Source organism: Pipistrellus kuhlii, unplaced genomic scaffold (genome assembly GCF_014108245.1).
Source record: "Pipistrellus kuhlii isolate mPipKuh1 unplaced genomic scaffold, mPipKuh1.p scaffold_m20_p_7, whole genome shotgun sequence".
In the NCBI taxonomy this organism is placed as follows: Eukaryota; Metazoa; Chordata; class Mammalia; order Chiroptera; family Vespertilionidae; genus Pipistrellus; species Pipistrellus kuhlii.
Window position 1 is genome coordinate 69351000 of NW_023425573.1, and position 20197 is coordinate 69371196.

Genomic DNA, 20197 nt, shown 5'->3' on the forward strand with positions numbered 1-20197 from the left:
TTTCTTTCTCTCTTTCCATCACTTGGTCTGGCTCTGTCTGTAAGTGTGCACGTGAGCACACGTGCAGGGTTTGGATTAGTTTCCTGCGATGACAGCTGTCTGGCCTAAGTTACTGTCTCTGGCTTAACTGAGGAGAACAAAACTATTTAAAAGAATGGCACAGGCGATACCTTTATGTCTGGGAGTTTTCAGCGCAGCTCACCGGTGAGTCTCAGTGGCTGAAAGACCAGGTTCACATCCCAGAAGCCCCCACGTCCCCTCTGCCCTGCGCTGGTCTGGATGAGCCCAGGGACAGCAGTTCTCCAGGTCGATAAATTGTGTTCCTGCTAATGGACTCCCACCACCCTCACCGCAGTGATGGGCACTCGTACAGAACCTCTCTGTAGAGTGTATTGATTTCTTTATTTCCTCCTTCTCACTTTTATTTTATTTTTTTTTACCCATCCGAAGGCTCGTCCTAGTTATTCTCAGCTTTGCTGCTGGAAATTGCTGATGGTATTCCTTGCAGGTCTGCTTTCTTCTTGCAAATGCACATTTTGTAAGCTGCTGTCCCCACAGCTTTCTGCTGCGAGTGAGGAGTGTGTTTCCCACCTAACTGGTGCTATAAATATTTATTTACCTCCCAGTCAAGTTTTATTAATTACTTAATTAGCAGTAGTAAAAACAATTAGTGTTTGGGAGCAGGACGTGTTATATACATGCTAAGAACAAGCATTAGCACTAATGAGACAGAGAGGCTGAATTTTAAATAAAGAAAATAAATTTCGCCTGTTAATTCGAACTGTGCCTCGGCCCCCAAAATGGCCTCTGCCAAGTGGCAGGTGTGTCCAGGCGCATGTGCACACACATATAGCCCTGCCCCTGCCTTGGATGGCTACCTTCCTAGACCTGGCACCCAGGTGCCTCATCCGAACATGACCTTTCTGTGCTCTGCTCTGCCTCTGTAGGCAGCCATCAGTTGCCAGCATCCTGTGCATAAGCTCCACCCATTTACTGAAAAGGCGAGGAGAATGGAAGCGCAGTGAGCCACACCTGTGCCTGCTCCTTTGGCCCCTGTAACGATGAACAGCATGGAGGTGGTGATGGCTCCTCAGGCAAAGACCGGTGGATCTCTCCACCTTCACACTTAGGTTGGCACAAGGATGTGGGACAGGCCCACTCACGCCTGTGACTCCTGCTTAGACCCCGGGAGTCAGAGCCATTGGCCAGAGCTCTCTGCTGCTTACGGGGCCTTAGGTGAAGCCTGGAGCTGCCCCGCATCAGAATACGGAGATGGACAAGCCACAAGAGTTGAGAAAATTTAACTCTCTTGATCACACTGTCTCTAGAGAATAGGATTTGTCCTCATCATTCCCTTTAATGAAATAATCCCAGAAGTTCATTAAGCTCCGATTACATGTGATGCTGTGCTAGGGAAGAGATAAGAGTGTAAAAACAATATGCTTGCGCTGGTGTTTGACTCTCTTCTGACATTTGCCTTTTGAGGAATGTGCCATGTAATTGACAAGTCTAGAGCATGAAAGATAAAATCAGTTCAAAGTAGCATACGCTCAATCTCATGTCAGAGGCAGGGAGGGCTCACAGCTCCAAAGAAAGCTGTCTTTGAGGGCCCGGGTAAGAGTGTCAGAGGGGAGCCAGCTAGAAATGAACTGGATGGCACTCAGAGCCAGACTTGGCCCGAGAAAGAGGCGGATGAGAGGGGAACGTGGTTGTGGCAGAGGGAAGGCTTTGGAGAACCACAGACAGATCCATATTCTGTGCATGGTAAGAACAGAAACATTTTTTTAAAAAATCATGAAATAGTGAAAGTGAAAGGTCAAAAATGTAGAAAGGAGCCAGCGTTTGAAGAACCCTGGATTGGGGAGTTATTCTAGTCTCTCTTGAGCCCCATCAGAGAGTGCAGACACCTAAGTACTGTTAGTGTTTGTATGGTAAGTCCATCTGGAAGGCAGATGCCTGGTGGGGCTCAGAGAAAGGTTCCTGTGCCGGCTCCCCTCCTGACAGCGGGAAAGGCTGACAACGTGCAGTTTCTCTCCTTCCCCAGCCCCAGTACCAAAACACCCAGATTTAGAAATCCTCTAGTTTGGAGACTGGGCAAGTTTCCTGTGGCCTTTTCAGGCCCTCGCTTCATCCTTGCTTCACCCGCACACTAAATGCATCACCGACTCTATTAGCCGCAGCGCTGAGAATTTCAGCTCTTCCACAAACGGCGGGGAAAGGCTCCATCAAAAGTGATAGTTTCTTTCGTTCATCAAATCCCTATTCACTGCAAAAACATTATTGTCCTTGTGGTTGGTGCTTTATGATTGCTTTTATGGAGACAATGAAAAGGCAAACTATACAGGTGGAAACTTAAATTGACTTTATATCGCTGAGGTTTACCATCTTCAAAAATAGCATGCTAGATTAATGCATTTCTGATTTCAAGGTGCTTTTATTTAAAAAAAAAATGGTCTTCCCTGCACACAGTAATTCTATCAGACAATGGGCTGTGGAAGAAAACACTGTGTGATTTATTTCTGGGTGCTTTGAAGAACAAAAAGTTTATTTTTTACTAATGTGTCTGAAATACCAGATAAAATGTGGTTCCAATATGCTAAGGTATTATATTTCAGTTATAGACTTTTTCCCCTTTCCATGTGTTTGTTGTAGGATCTAAGGGAGGAATGCGTGAAGTTGAAAACAAGAGTGTTCGATCTGGAACAACAGAACCGCACATTAAGCATACTGTTCCAGCAGCGGCTTAGGCCAGCCTCCGACCTCCTCCTCCAGGTACGTGTTTTTGTGGAAAACAATCTTTGCTACTGAAATGCTATTGACAAGAGGTAACTTATGTTCAAAAGTTAATGCTGTCTCCATGGGAAAACCATATTATGTCATTAAAATGAAATGTTTTTCAAATTTCTGACTTTTTAAAGCTACATTTAAAGAAATGCATCAACAAATAATAAATGGTGAAAGGAACAATCAGGAGTCCTCTAGGAAATTTAACAAAATCATGAAATGGAGCCAGGGAATAACTGACTGCTTTGGAAACTGGTATTAGTATTCTTGTATTTTATAATAAGCAAGGAACAGTCTTAAGTAATGCCTGGGGTTTATTTTTTTTCTCTCTCTCTCTCATTCCTCCTCATAATACAGACTCCCTGTATTCCACTTCAGCATTTTACAGGTTCTCTTTGTTTAAATGCTCTCACCAAACTGTTCCGTTACTTATTTTGATACATGTAGTCATACAGAGTCAAACTGTTACTATTATCCAAGGAGAGCTCTCCCTCTTCCCTCCAGTAGCTGGTGGAAGTGGGCTTCTTGCAGTGTAAGAGAAAAAAAGAATTTATGATACTCATGGGCAATGGTGAGATATTGTAGAGAGCCTCATTTCTATGGGATTAAACCCCTGAGTTTCCCAAGTTCCATTTCCCTTCACCTGCCAAAGAGAAAGCCCAGCTGTGCCTTTAGCAGAGGCAGGATTAAAGCTGTTGCCCAGAGTTCCCATTCCATGTTGACCATCATCAGGCTAGCTTAGATTGTGTTTCCAGCTGCAGTCCATCAGTCCATTGCATGCAGGGTCCATGGCCATGGGCCTTGCGACTCCCAGGAACATAGGCAAATATAAAAGAGCAACAAGAGCCAAGAGCCAAGAGAGTGAGCTCCTTTGTCTGGTGGATTATGTAATCCCAAATTTTCACAGGCAGGCACTGGCCCCACCCCTTCATCACTGTGGATGCATTCATTTTCCCTTGGTTGGACCCTTCCCCAGGGATTTGCAGGAAATGGACCTGTGATGCCCTGGGGAATGTATGGCCATACTTATAATGTCGGGCCTTTTCCAGTCCCAGCACCAACATGCCCTAAGAGATTTAGAAATCCTCCAGTCCAGAGGATGGGCAAGTTTCCAGTGGTCTTTTCAAGCCCTCCCTTCATTCTGTTTCACCCACACTAAATGCATCACTGACCTTTTGTCCTTTCCTATGCTATATAATGAAAGCCTAATATGTAAATCAACTGAATGGTGGAATTACTGATCAGCTAGGGGCAGGGCCAGCAAGTGGGCAGTGACAGGCCAGCCAAGGTGGGTCCCAGTGGGCAGAGGGAGGGGACTGCAATCAGGGAGCAGTGGTGGCGGGCAGTGGTGGAGGGGAAATTGGGGGGTAGGGCCAGCTGCTCATTGGCCTGTGCATCCTCCAATTCGCCTGCAGATTGACTCCCACAGAGGAAGGCCAGACTGTGGCCTAGGTCCACTCCCTGGACATTCCCCAAGGGCTTCTGGTCTGCAAGAGGGTGAAGCTGGGCTGAGGGGCCCCTTCCCCCACAGTGCATAAACATTCATGCACTGGGCCCTCTAATTATTAATAAGTAGCTAATTACAAAGATATCAAAACTATCAGCTGATTTTGACAAGCTCTCAAGAATATATTTGACTTCAGGAAGACACATGAATTAGCAAAGAAGCCTGGAGGCCTGATCTTTGCTGTTTGCTATTTTTTAAATCTTATTAATAGGCTAATTTGCTCAAACAAGTTCCATAAGCCTTGTTCAGAGCATTCTGAGTCTTGGCTAGCAAAGAGTATGGGGCAATGTACATTAATTTACAAAGAATAACCCCCAGCTGCCTGGTCTAATTGGCTGAGAGGAAGAATAAAGACAGGGGTGTCCTCTAAACTACCCTGTCCAGCACTTTAGACACTATTGAACTTGAAATTAAACTAAAATGAAATTCCTATGTCAAACTAGCCATATTTCAAGTGTTGAAAAGCCACATTTGATCAATGGCTACCGTATTTGGTCGTGTATTTATAAGACATCATCTTAGAAAATTCTTCAGGACAGCACTTTTTTTCAGATGATTGAGCCAGTGTTGCTAATTTACCCTCTGAACTTTGGCATAAACATCTTTCCTGGACTCCTCAGGGAAATGATAAAAAACAATTGCAGTTCATTTCAGAAAAAGAAGGATGTTCAGTAAAGCTGAGCATCAAATGTAATTTCCACCCCCTCAAGTTAAAATAAAACACTCTCTGAATTGTAAAATAGATCTCATCTCTTAAATCAATTTCCTCTCTTCTTTATCTGTTAGAGCATAATTCATAATTTATGACTCAAAATTGTGAGGAAAAAATCATTATCTCTTTGCTTTTCTAGTCGGACTACAATAAATGTTGGTCATAGAGAATTTTGCATCTGTAAAAGCTTGTATTTCTTTTTCTCTCTCATAATCAAGATCCTATATAATAATTATTTTTAACAGCTGTTGCATGTTCATGAATTTTTCTACTTTTCCTGCTTTAATTTGAAGCTTTTCTGGAACAATGATTTTTGTACTCCCTGTTTCCGAGTCATGATGAGTGCTCTAGGTATTTAAGCTTTTTCACTGGCCAACACAAATTTCTTACATTTATATCTAAATGGCAGCAGAAGGTGTGCATGCTCACAGTAGAACTGTGTTTATTCATTGGGTGTTCTCAGCCCACACACTCCATATTCGTCCCCAAGAAATCCTCACTTCCAGGAGCCATTCTCATGTAAAGGATGGAGATTAATAGTTCTGTGAGGAAGAATGATAGAGAGTGTGATGCTGCCCTCTCATACCATACAGCTCACAGTCATAGACAACTGTTGCTGGCTTTTTGGGTGGTCTGTTCAGTATTTGACTCATGATTCTTTATTTTCTGATGGCACAAATACATATGGAGCGCTGGTAAAGGGAAAAGCAGCCAGAGCTTGCTTTGTGCCTATGAAAGCTCTGTCATTACCTGTTGAATGGAATTATGAATGACACAAATTTATTCTACAAGTTGGGGAGCTATTTTGTATACCCCAAAGAGAATGTGATGCCTCCACCTCTCCTTCTGTATTTTCCTGCTTAATGTGAATGCTTCAGAATTGTGCTGCATGCAGACCAGCCCAGTCTGCCTGAGGGTGTGGCTGGTGGATGCAGCAAATTCACCACTGTGCTTGGTCCCAAATATTATAGACCATGTAGCTTCTGTCCACAGACCGAAGAGGCTTCTAAGTCATTTTCTGCAAATGTTAGACAACTGCATTAGTGGTCACCTGCTATGTACAACCTAATGGTCCTCCATAATCCAACATAGCCACCTACAGAGAAACATAGAAGATGGTGAATGAAACCATTGTGAGTTTAGTAGATACATTGTAAATGGTGGAGAAGAATATCATTTATAAGAAGCAGCATATTTTTTTGTCCCTAAAAAATACAGAAAAAGAGATTGCATGGATATTATTAGGCAACTCTTGTAGGAAGAACAAAAAGGGATAGTTCTAAAAATTAGTTGACAGATTCTGGGAAACTTTCAAAGGGAACCAACCAGGTCCATGAGGGAAAACAAAAAGAGCCTAACCTGAAAATTAAAATCCTTAGAATGACAATAAGCTTCTCTGTTGGTTCCAATTTTCAAAATGATACCTCTGAGACTGCATGTACAATAGTAACAAATCTGATTAAGAGGGCCCTTTATATGGAAATCAAAAATTTAAGCTAAATTCTAAAGAATAGAGAAGCCAGCCGAGGTGGGTTTGGCTCAGTGGTAGAGCGTCGGTCTGTGGACTGAAGGGTCCCAGGTTCAATTCTGGTCAAGGGCATGTACATCAGTTGCGGGCACATCCCCGGTAGGGGGTGTGCGGGAGGCAGCTGGTCGATGTTTCTCTCTCATCGACTTTTCTAGCTCTCTATCTCTCTCCCTTCCTCTCTGTAAGAAATCAATAAAATATATTAAAAAAAAAAAAAAAAGAATAGAGAAGCCAGAATAACAAAGGAAATCTAAAAGTAATATCTTAAAGGAACTAGAATCTCTCACTACATTTATTTGAACTTACTGACCAGATGAACCAATACTCACCACTTCCTCTTATCTATACTAATAAGACTGTGTTAATTAGACTGGGAAACCTTTTGGACGTTGTTCTGGACAAAGCCATGGTGGCCAGTCTGAGGTAGAGGTGGTGAGGGGTGAAGAGGGGAGGGCAGGGGAGGGCAGTTGTGGGTGACCAGGCCAGTAGGGGGGCACTGTTGGGAGTGATCAGGCCAGTGGGGGGGGGGGGGGTAATTGGGGGTGAGCAGGCCAGCAGAGAGGCAGTTGGGGGTGAGCAGGCTGGCAGGGGGAGGGGATTGGCGGTGAGCAGGCCTGCATGGGGGGCAGAGGGGGAAGGCAGTTGGATGAAAGCAGGCCAGCATGCAGAGAGGTTAGGGGGAATTAGGCAGGCAGACAGGTGAGCCTTTAGGAGCCAGCAGACCCAGATTATGAGAGGAATATCCCAGATTGGAGATGGTACAAGCTAGGCTGAGGGACACATACCCCCCTGTGGACAAATTTCTTCATGGGGCCACTAGTAAATCATATAACTGTGGGTTTTTCAGATGTAAGTGTACTTACTTCTCTTACAAGTTGAGTTGAATGTTCACTGAATGAATTGTATTTGCAACTCTGTATGTTTATGCCAGTAGTACATGTCATAGCAATTATGTATTTTTAACTACTATATAAATCAGTGAAATATGATGTGAAAAGAATTAAGTTGAATGCTTCAAATGTATCAAGAAAAAATAAATGTTTATGATCAAATGAAATGTACTAGTGGGTGTCTAATGGTAAAACAGTATGGGAAACAAGAAATACTGTGTTACATATAGAGGTATTCTGCATGCAAATTGCCTCCCAAGTGCCTTTAAATTTTTGTTCCACTGTTGAAAACAAAACTAGAAATCAGACACAGTGCTTTAAGCATGTGTTTGATAAGAAAACAAAACAAACAAACAGAAACCCACACAGTTATTGGAGGACCCTAATATTAGGTTCCCTAGGCAAAGAAGCATAGTTGGCCTTACCAAATGCTATTTAACAAATGCATTGTACTTATCACATATAATCTTACAGTGTTCACCCATTTAATCTCCGATAAGATTCTATGAGGTAGAAACTATCGCTTAACCATTTTATAATGGGGACAGGGGCACAGGGAAGCTAAGTCACCATCTGGTAATTGACAGAGAGGGGATTAAAATCCATGGTCAGGCTCAAGTTCTTCCCTTTGCCTCCTTTCGGCATGCCTTCAGCATGAAACACGGATGGACAGGGGGACATTTTCCTGATTCCTCACTGACATTTTGATTAACTGGCCCTCCTGTGCTCGAGTCGGATCGGAGGGCTTCTGCAGCGCAGCTGTAATAAGGAGCCTGCCGTTGTCACACACGTCTGAAAGGCTCTTGATTTGTGGCACCCAAGAACGTCTCCTCCTGTGTTTTCTGCTTTTGTCTGGTTTTGGATACCTGTGTTATCATTACCTTGATAGGACATCATTTTTGTGTTTTCTGCCTTACTCACTTTTTTCCTTTTTCTTTTTATCTATCAAAGAGTCCCAGTACCCATTTCCTTAGGCCAAGATAAAAAGATAACAATGTTATAATGTAGATTATTCATACAAACAGTTGAAAATCTGACAGCTTAGAACCAAAGTGTGAAAACTTGCTGTCACTTCTTAGCGTGCTGGCTTTTTGTCTGTTAGTGTTCTGTTTTATATTATTTTAGATGAGATAAGAGGATTTGAAGTCTACTGGTGCTTCTGATTATTTTTCCCTACACCCAGGCCTTATTTTCAGAGTACAAATCTATCTTATTTGGCCACATGACACAGACCCCTCTCCACCTGTCCCCAAGCACCAGTCCTGCCGCCACCTCTCAGGGGCCTCCGAGGTCAGTGAGGTTCCCCCTTAACTTTCCCCTTCAAAGCTCCTGTGGAATTTATGGAATTAATTTATGCATGTTTTCAGGTTTTATGTTTAAGTCTTCAAGCCATTTTGAATTGTGTGGGGATGGATCACACAAGTAAGCATCTCCTGGTTCAGTATGGAATCATGGAATCTTCATCTCTCCTGGTAGAGATCATGGAGGGCAAGCCGGGCACTAGGGATCTCATGTTACCTTTTCATTTCACCTGCATAGTAATTGTCTTGAGGGCAGGACTGTGAATGGAGTTTTGACCTTTCACAGATGTGACCACTGTTCCTAACACATATTCAGTGTCTACTTGTTGATGGCTTAGTACTTGCATACTTGCATTTTTTAACTTAATTTCATTTTCTGTGTTGGGGGATATTTCCTTTTCTTTTTGTTTGACTTTGTGTGCAATAATCTCTTTACCTTCATACTTTTCCTTTCAGTTTGGAGGTATAATTGACATAAACATCATGTATGTTTAAGGTGTACTACATAATGATTTGACATATGTACATACATTGATCACCACAATAAGTTTAGTTAATATCCAGCACCTCATATAGTTACATTTATTTCTTACGATGAGAGCTTTTATAATCTACTCTCTTAGATTTCAAATATATAGCCTGATATAGTTAACTATAGTCAGCATTTTGTACATTATATCTCCAGAACTAATTTATGTTATAAATGGAGGTTGGTACCTTCAATCAACTTTGTCAGTTTCCCTGACCCCACCATCACATGCCTCTGGCTACCACCAATCTAGTATCTGCTTATAGGAGTTTGTTTTGTATAGATTCTACATATAAGTGAGATCATGCAATAATCATATTTCTCTCTCTGACTTATTCTACTTAGCATTATATATATATATATATATATATATATATATATATATATATATATATAGTATATATAGTATATTACAATTTATTTTGTCCATTCACACATTTATGGATACTTAGATTGTTTCCATGTCCTGATCTATCCTATATGATGAAGATCTAATATGCTAATTAGACTGAATAGCAGAACAGCCAAGCCCCTTGCATGAATTTCATGAATCAGGCCTCTAGTTGTAAATAATGCTGCAATAAATATGGCGGTACAGAAGATATCTCTTCTTTGAGGTAGTCATTTTATTTTATTTCCAAGTGGAATTGCTAGATCGTGGTAATTCTATTGTAAGTTTTTGAGGGACCTCCATTTGTGTGTTCCACAGTGGTTGCACCAATTACATTCACACCTGCTGTGCAAAAGGGTTTCTTTTGTCCACATCATCTCTGACACTTATATCTATTGTAATTTTTATGATAGCCATTTTAACAGGTGTGAGGTAATGTTTCATTGTGGTTTTGATTTGAATTTCCCTGATGATTAGTAATATTAAGCATCTTTTCATATGTCTGTTGGTCATCTGTATGTCCTCTTTGAAGAAATGTCTATTCAGGTTGTCTGCCTATTTTTTAATGGAATTATTTTTTGATTTTGAATTGTATGAATTTCTTATATGTTTTGGGTATTCATACTTTATCAGATATATGGTCTCTCATTTAGGAGATTGTCTTTTTAAAAATATATTTTTCTTATTAATTTCAGAGAGGAAAAGAGAGGGAGAAAGATAGAAACATCAATGGTGAGAGAGAATCATTGATCAGCTACCTCCTACATGCCCCACGTTGGGGATGGAGCCCACAACCCAGACCTGTGCCCTGACCTGGAATGAAACTGCAACCTCTTGGTTGATAGGTCAATGCTCTACCACTGAGCCATGCCACTTGGGCAGTAGGTTACCTTTTATTTTGTTGATGGTTCCCTTAGCTGTACAGAAGATTTAAGTCTTATGTATTCTCTTTGGTTTATTTTTTAATATCTTGCTTGTGCCTTATGTACCGTATCCAAGAAATTATTGCCAATACCCATGACAAGGAGTTTTTTTTTTCTCTATTTATTCTAGGAGTTACATGTTTTCAGGTTTTATTTTTTAAGTCTGCAAGCCATTTTGAGTTAATTCTTGTGAGTGGTGTGAAATAATGGTTTAGTTTCATTCTTTTACATGTGAATATACAATTTTCCAAACATCATTTATTGAAGAGATTGTCTTTTCTCCATTCAGTATTCTAGCCCAATGTTAGTTGCCCATATGTGTTTGTGTTTATTTATGCACTCTTGATTCTGTTCCAATGGTCAATGTGTTTGTTTTTATGCCAATACCATACCGCTTTGATTACTATAGCCTTGTAATATAGTTTGAAATAAAGAAGTATGATGTTTCCAGATTTGTTCTTTTTCAGGATTGCTTTGACTATTCAAGGTATTTTGTGGTTGTAAATAAATTTTAAGATTGTTTCTAATTCAGTAAAATATGCTATGGATAAAGATTGCATTGAATCTGTAGATTGATTTGGGTGGCATGAACATTTTAACATTAACGCTTTCACTTTATAAACATAAGATATCTTTTCATTTTTCTGTGTCAGCTTCAGTTTCTTTCATCAGTGCCTTATAGTTTTCATCATAACAATTTTTACCTCCTTAGTTATAATTATTCAAATTACTTTACTATTTTATTATTCCATTGTAAATGGGGTTGTTTATTTTTCCCCAAAATTATTTGTTAGTATATGGAAATGCTAGTTATTTTTTATGTTGGTTTTGTATCCTGCATCTGTACTGAATTTATGATTAGATCAAACAGTCTATGATGAAGTGTTTATGAAATATATATATATTTATGCCATTTATTGGTTTCTTTCAAAATAGTATTCTATTTTTTTTTTTCTTGCCTGATTGCTCTAGCTAGGAGTTTCAGTACTATATTGAATAGAAGTAGTCTTGTTCCTGTTCTTAGAAGAAAAGCTTTTATCTTTTCACCATTGAGTATGATGTTACCTGTGGGCTTATCATATATGGCCTTAATTATGTTGAGGTATAGTTCTTCCACACACAATTTTTTTAAGAGTTTTATAATAAATATGTACATTTTGTCAAGTGCTTTTTCTACATCTTTTGAGATGACTATATGATTTTTATCTTTTACTAGAGGCCTGGTGCACAAAATTTATTCATGGTTGGGGGAGAGGGGGTCCCTCAGCCTGGCCTACACCCTTGGGGTATGTCTGACTGCCAGTTTAAAGGGTCAGGCCTAAACCAGCAGTTGGACATCCCTCTCACAATCCTGAATGCTGCATGCACCAGTGACCATACTTTTCATACAGGTGAAAGGCATCTTGCTGTTTTATGGGCAGCTACAAGTTTTGCCCTGGTTATAAAAAGTAGTACATAAATAACATGATCCTTCTGAGGCAGTAGTACCATTTTTTCCCATCTTATGGGTGGAAAAACTGAAGCACAGAGAAGTTAAGTAATTGGCTTTGTCAGGCAGTTATACTAGTAAGTATCAGAATCAGGGCTGACTACAAAATGTGCAAGCCAGAGTCCATGCATGTCATCACTGCATCATCCTATTTTTTCAGTGTTAGAGTAGTCTTGCCAGGTTTTAATTTTTAAATATAATTAAAAATAGGGTCCCTAGACCTGGCCTGCAATCAGGGCAGATCTGTGGGGCAACTGATGGGTGGGATGATTGGGGGCCCTCCACTGGCACCTGCCTTGGCTGGTGGCATGGCATCACCCGCTGGCTGGCCCCACCACCCCAATCGCCACCCACACCCTGATTGTTGCCTCTGGTTGCCTCCCTCTGGGCAGGGGGCGCAGATGCTCAATCCAGGAGTTGTTCAAATCCACTTTCCATATAGATTCTCTTGGCTGATCATTATTGAGAGTGGGGTATTAATGTCTCCTGCGTTGAGCACCTCCTGATAGTCAGTACACATCATAGCAACCAGTTGTTCCTCCAGTCATTCCACAGTTCTGTCAATTTGCATATTAGGGTTATATTATATAGGATTCTGTTATTATAATGTACCACATTTACTGGTTTGTGAATGTTAAACCATCCTTTCATTTTAGGGATGAATTCCAATTGATCATAATCTATGAGCCTTTTTATGGTGGCTATTGAAGTCAGCATGCTAGTAATTTGTTTAATTTTTTTGCATTTATATTTATTAAGGATAGTGGACTGTAGTGTTTTTTGTTGTTGTTTCCCCCCACCCACCCCCCCATACATGCCTTTATGCCAGGGTAATGCTGGCCCAATAAAATAAATTTGGGAATATTTCTTCCTATTCAAATTTTTAGAAGAGTTTGAGAAGATGGGCATTAACTTTTCTTTAAATTTTTTAGTAAAATTCACCATTGAAACCACCCGGTCCTGGGCTTTTCTTTGTTGGAAGGCTTAGGATTACTAATTCAACATCTACTTGTTATTGGTCTGTTCAAATTCTCTATATCTTCATAATTCAGTTTAGAGGTTCCATGTTTCTAGGAATTTTTCCATTTCTTCTAGTTTATCCAATTTGTTAGTATATAATTGTTCATAGTAGTCTCTTATGAGCCTTTGTATTTCTGTGGTATTAGTTGTAATGTCTTCTCTTTTATTTATCACTTTATTTATTTGGGTCCTCTCAATTTTTTTCTTGGTTAGTCTAGCTAAAGGTTTGTCAGTTTTGCTTATCTTTGCAAAGAAGCAACTCTTTTGTTAAACTTTCTGTTGTTTTCTTGATAAGCATTTTGTTTGTTTTTGCTCTGATTTTTATGCTTTGGCCTACTTTAATCTACATTCATTATTTTTATTCTAAATCCTTGCGGTATTACATTAGTTTATTTAAGATCTTTCTTTTTTTGTGATGTAAGAACTTATCTGTATAAACTTCCCTTTTAGAACTGCTTTGCTATGTCTCATAAGTTTGGATATGTTGTTTTTTAAATTTTCATTTGTTTCAAGATACATTTTTATTTCTATTTGATTTTTTTTAATTGATCCATTGGTAGTTCAGGAATGAGTTATTTAATTTTCATGTATCTGTGAATTTTCCAGTTTGCCTCCTGCTATTGATTTCTACTTTCATATTATTGTAGTCAGGTAAAAAAAAAAAAAAAAAGTACATGGTATGGTTTTAGTGTTCTTAAATTTGAAAGAAAAGAAAAAAAAAAGATTTTGTGGCCTAACGTATGCTCTATTGGATAGAGTCTATCCTAAAAAAATATTCTATGTGTATCTGAGGAAAATGTATATTGTTGGATGAAATATTCTGTATGTGTCTGTTAGGTCTGAATGGTTTATAGCACATGTGTCAAACACAAGGCCCGCGGGCCAAATCCTTCCCGCCAGGCCTTGCAATGTGGCCCGCACCGCGCTGTCATCACTGCACTCCACTGCGTTTCCATCACAATGACAGTTTATGACTGTTCAGTAAACCATTCGGCCCGCAATTTAGGCTGGATTTTAGATTTTGGCCCCTTCTCTGATTGAGTTCGACACCCCTGGTTTATAGTGTTGTTCAAATCCACTTTCCATGTAAATTCTTTTTCTGATCATTATTGTGAGTGGGGTATAAATGTTTCCAACTATTATTATATTGCTATTTATTTCTCCTGTTTCTTCTATTACTATTTGATTTTAAGTGCCCCATTGTTGGGTGGATACATATTTACATTTGTCATATATTCTTGATAGATTGACCCTTTATCCTTATGTAATGACCTTCTTTGTCTCTTGGTCATTTTTAGCTTAAAGTCTATTTTGTCTGCTATAAGTGTAGCTACCCATTTGCTTAAAATGTCTTTTTTTTTTATCCCTTTAGTCTCAGTCTGTGAGTCTTTAAAGTGAATGTGAGTGTCTTTTAAGCAGTGTAGCATTAGATTATTTAAAATACATCTGGCCATTCTGTGTCTTTGGTTTGAAAATTTAATCCATTTATATTTAACGTAATTATTGGTAAGTGAGGGCTTATGTCATTGTGCTCATTGTTTTCTGGTTGTGTCGTAGATCCTTTGTTCTTTGCCTCTTAGCTTACAGTTTTCTTTTGTGATTTGATGACATTTATAGCAGTATGTTTACTTGTTTATCATAATCTTATGAGTAACTACTACAGGCTTTTCCTTTGTGGTTACTATGCGGCTTTAATATCTCATATTTATAACATCCTTGTTGGAGCGCAGCTACTTCTCTACTAGGGGTTGTATCCCCTCAGAATCCCACAGTGGATTATGACATAAGAAGTCATAGGCATATAAAAGATTTATTATTGCAGACCAAGTAGCCATTGCTAACAAGGAGCCATCAGACAAAACAGTTCTCCAAAGTAGCACCACAAAGCAGTCTCACATTGACTGGTCAGTAACACATCTTTATACCAATTCTGACAAAAGAGGCTTCTTGCCAAATAGTGACATCAATATTTGGGTTATAGGAAGGTACGCCTGCACAGTGCATAAAGTAAAACTGCTGTGTCATTGTCTTTGCACATGTGTCTGGCAAACTAGCCTTGAACATCCAGAGTTCTCTGATGAGGGTTCCCATAATCCTATTTTAAGATGACAACTTTAGTTAAGTAGCAAAAATAAACTTTACATTTTTTGTCTCCTTCCTCACATTTTAGGTTATTGATATTATAATTTTATAAAATTTTATAAAATTATATATTTTATACTGTGTATTCAATAATAAATTCTTATAATTATAGTGTTTAATACTTCAAAGTTAAACTAGAATTGTAAGTGAACCACCATTATAATATTAGGGAATCTAACGTTGAGTCTGTATTTACTATTACCAATGAGTTTTATATGTACACCTGTATGTTTTTAAGATATTAATAAGCATTTTTTATTCCATATAGAAAAATGCCCTATAGCATTTCTTATAAAGCAGGTCTAGTGGTAATGAACTCCCTTAGTTTTTGTCTGTTCAGGAATGTCAATCTCTCCTCATTTCTGGTATTCCTGGTTATGCATTTAAACAAAACTTTAAAAAGTCTTCCAGTCTTTATACATTTGTTTCAGCAAAGATAATTGTTCACCAAAATGTATATTATTTCTTTTGATTGTGTATCACAAGTCCCATAGGCTTTCTTTACTCTTTCTTATTCTTTTTTTCTTTTTGCCCCAAAGACTGGATAACCAACCTCAAATGACCTGTCTTCTAATTCACTGACTCATTCTTCTGCTTGGTCAAGTCTAATATGAAGTTCTCTGTTGAATTCTTCAGTTTAGTCACTGTATTCTTCAGGTCTAGGATTTCCATTGAATGTTTATTTTCTTGTTTTTGTTGAACTTCTCATTTTATTCTAATTTTACTTAGTTGCCTGTTTATATATCCTTGTAGTTATCTAAAGTTCTTTAAGAGTGTTTATTATCCAGACTTCTTGGTTGGACAGTTGTCTATTTCTTTAGGGTCAGTTAATGAAATTTTTTAGGTGTTTTTTTTTTTTTTAAGTTTTGATAATCATGTTCACCTGATTCTTCATGATCCTTGATACTTTGTGTTGCTGTCTGCACATTTGAGTAAGCAGCTTCTTCTTCCAGACATTACATATTCACTCCACAGAGGCCATCCTCCTTGAGTAGCTCATCTGGAGGCTCTGGACCACTCGCCTGGAAACATTGTTGGGCAAGTGGGACTTACTATTGTGGTCTCTGTCTGGGCAACTTCATTGCCTGAGATCTGTGTTTGGGGGGAGGGAGGGGTGTGCTACCAGATGGGAACAGTTAGATAGGATGCTGGTTTGGTTCCTTGCCCAAGCAGAACAGTGGGAAGGGCTTCACACATGCCCAGATTGACTGGTCAGTCTTCCTAGTCAGATGCCATATTCAGCCATTGGATGAAACTGCACATTTGCTTCCTTCTCTGGGCAGGGCGATAGAGCAGCCTCCATAGCCAAGATGGCTTCCTGCCTGGGGACCAGAATCAGCTGTCCACTAAGCTCTATGTTCAGACAAGAAGCCAAGACCCTGACTCAACTCTGTAGATGGGCAGAGCCACTAGGTAGATTCTTTGCTTGCAGTTATAGAGTTGGCCACACAGCTTCTTGGGTGCTCTGGTCAGGAGAGAGAGAGCTACACTCACCAACAGACAGAGCCAGGATCCAATTTCCCTGCCCAGCCGGTGCAACAGAGCAGGCCTCAAGGCCAGAAAAGTTTTCTGGTTGGGGACCTGAATCAGGCAGAACTGTGCACTGAGTCTCCTTGCCCATGTTGCCACCAGCTGGGCTCTGTAGATGGACAGAGTTTTGGGGCTGACCAGCAGACCCTGAACAATGGATGAATGGATTACTCCGACACAATGTTTGCTGTGAAAAAGAGGGCTCAGGGACTGGCTAAAAGAATTAGATGGCCTAGTTGCCTGCCTTAGACTTTTATTGCAGTTTGAGATAAAGTTTATCTTAAAGATACAATCAGTAGGATAAGGAATATTGGGAGGGCACATGTGTTTGCAGAGCCCTTTAAGCAAGGATACCTAAAGATTAAGTATAAGGATTCCAATAAACACCCAGAGGTCTGCACATGTACAGACTTGTTTAGAAAGGTCAGAAATAATTAGGGGCACTGCCTTCTGCACGCCCTAATTTGGAATTCCGATAAACAGGGTGGGCAGCCTTCCGCACACTTCCCTTTTCTCAGAATGGCCCCCTTACAAACTTTCCAACCAAATCTCATGCTTCCCCACTGACAGGGCTATAGGCCAGGTTCTCTGATCAAGACCAGCTATAAGCTACCCAGCTTTGTGGATACTCGGACTAGGTTTCCTAGTCAGGCGCAGCTAGGCATTATTCCAACAGTAGGTAGAGATTCAGATTTGTTTCGGGCCCATGCAAGGAGGCAGACTTGTACCAAAACCAACTTGTGCCAAAACCCAGATCTAGATGCCAGTTGCTGCCCCTTCTCTCTCCCAGTGTGATGGCCAATATCAAGCCCCAGAGAGTCTCCCTACAGGCCCCATGGCTCAGGACCCACGTGGCCTCCCAGGAAGCAACCTGCAGTGCTGGAGAAGCTGGGTGTCTGCCTTGGGCTACTTTCCCCACTAGAGAAACCATAGGCCCTGTGGGCCCTCTCATTGTGGCACTGAGCCACCCTGAGGAAGGGGTGACAGGTCAGTGTTGCTGTTCCTGTTACCCTCCTAGTGTCGTCCTGCCCTGTCTCTGAGATCTCAACCCGCATCCTGGGATTTTCACAGTGGGGTCTTAGTTATAAGTGGTTGCAGTTGGTCTTTTATGAGAAGGACTGAAATTAGAAATGAGCTGGGTCACCATCTTAATGATGACACCATGAAGGGAAATATTTCTCATTGCAATAAGATTATAATTTTTGGTTGAAGACCATGCCTTTTTCTGTCTAGTTGTGTGTATTTTTTTAATCAATCCCCTGTCCTAGGTGCCCAATTCATATTATCATTCCTTTTACTTCCAAAAAGCAGATGTTAGCCTTGTACACTCTTTGCCACCTTAGAGCTTGCCATTTCATAATGAACACTGCCACACAGAACTACAGATCAATTAAACAACCAAAAGGAAGGAGTCTTCTTTAGGGTAGGTGGTTATTCAGATAAATTGGAAAATATTAACCATATTCAACATCTTTAAATACATATGCTTTGCTTTTTAAAAGATCTACATCTTTGCCTTTGGGGTATTTTCAAAATATATACAGTTGGAGTGAGATGAAAAGAACAAATCATTAAGAGTCCACTGGAATATCTGGAGAGCAATAAGGGAAGAGCAGGTGAGAGAGTGAGGATTGGGTGAGGGATGTAGAAATGCTTTGAGTTCTAGTGATGGAAACTTTCCTTCTGATTGACCAGTGCCTCCCTGGAGCCACAAGCTAAGGAGAAATGAGAAGAGCCAACAAAATGCACCCCAGTTTAGGGCAGCTCCCTGGCTCCCCACACTGCTAGGATGCAGGTTTGCCCTAAAGTTTCTGAAATAGATGAGCTTGATCCTGGGCTACTATGTGCCAGCCATGGAGGTGGCCCCAGTTGTGCCCTGAAAACCTGGTGGCTCATTCAGAAGGACCGCTGAGCAGCAGGAGGAGCAGGAAGCGATGTCTCAGTGTGCTGAGTGACACCAGGCCAGGAGGGCGGGCCACTCGGCAGTGCTGTGCCATCCTGCAGGATCACGCACCTGTCCCACATGGGACCATATCGGGAATGTGCAGCAGGGATCGTCGCTCCTGCAGTAAGCACTGGAAGGACAGTAACCTGTCTGTGGCACAGGAAGTAGTCTCTCTCAGAGGGTGGGACACATTCTGAAAGGTCACAGGACTCAATGATGAGATGCCCTGCTTGAGGCTGGTTTGGGATGAAGGGAGAGCAGAAAAGGTGTGAAAGAATCTCCAGGGTTCTGACAAGTCAAGGTTTCCCCTCTTTAGTGTACCCTCCACAGTCTCCTTTTTCTTTGTTGATTGACACAAATCCTACACTCTTGCCAAACAGAAATGCCTTCACTCACAGAGCATGGCCTGGGTTTTCCTTTATTCCATTCTGTATGGTGTTTCTTGGTTCAGAATGGACTCCACTCCTACCACCCACCCTGCCACTCCTCTTCATGCAGTTAACACGTTTGGAGCACTGGGATTCAGTGGTGACTACATTTCCACAGAAGCTGTGGTTTGCAATTGCCTTGGAGGACAGAGGGATGTGCTCATGAGATGCTATAGGGACAGCATGGGGAGGGCCAGCCATGCTGGGTCAGGAGGTTGGGAAGAGCTAACAGAGGAACTAAGGCTTCAGTGTGAGTCCAGGCAAGTTAATAGGAGTTCAGCAGATGGGCAGGGGGAGAATCAATGCAAGGCAGAAGAAATAGCTTGTGCAGAGATGTGGAGGCATGAGAAAGCCTCTCCCTGCTTTCCAGTCCTATTTCTAATCCATATGCTTTGAAAGTACTTTTGCCAGAGTAATAATACCCATCCTCAGACTCCACAACACACCGTGCTCCCTGGTCTCAGCCTGCGTTGTGTGTCACTTAGCGAGTGTGCTAGTTCTGTTTTCATACCTGCTTCTTCTTCCTTCCCAATACAATTGAGGGTGGTTTCTTTCTTCCTTTCTTTGTTTCTTTCCCACCCCACCCCCCTCTTTTGCAAGACCCAAGCTCACCAGTCCATGCATCATGATGAATTGCTGTGTTATGTTGTGCTTCCTATCAGCATTATTATCGAGGGCACACGTGGTCTGTTTGAGGTCAGGGTGTGGTTCCCACTCTTCACTTCCTTGCTTTGGCTTTTATTTTCATAGGGATAAGGGCCTTGCTTATTGACCTTTGAGTCTTCCAATAGAGAAATGGAACAAATGTGAGCCTCGATAAATGTTGAGTGAATTAATGATGGAGTGAACCTCTGGGACATGTAGAAGAGCTTGTCAATAGAGGGTGTGGAAGGCCATGGCTCCACAGGGGGGGTAAAGAAGAGAAGGGCTCGGGAGCAGTCCTTAGGAGAAGGCAGGCTTTGGAATATTGCTTAGATAAGTCAAAATGACCCGAGAAACTTAACTCTCCTTTGTAATGAATGAACCACGGTTTGTTGTTGTTTGTTTGGTTTTGCTTCACTTTTTGTTTTTTCTGTTC

General features: G+C 40.8%; 1 protein-coding gene across 6 annotated transcripts in view; it reads left to right on the forward strand.

Moving 5' to 3' along the window:
• NCKAP5 (NCK associated protein 5) overlaps nucleotides 1-20197 on the forward strand; it is a 909053-nt gene that overhangs the window by 720006 nt on the left and 168850 nt on the right. For all 6 annotated transcript variants that reach the window (XM_045575730.1, XM_045575732.1, XM_045575733.1 and 3 more), the window contains one exon: nucleotides 2653-2772. In XM_045575730.1, coding sequence (XP_045431686.1) covers nucleotides 2653-2772 — 120 coding nt within the window. The remainder of the gene's footprint in view (nucleotides 1-2652; nucleotides 2773-20197) is intronic.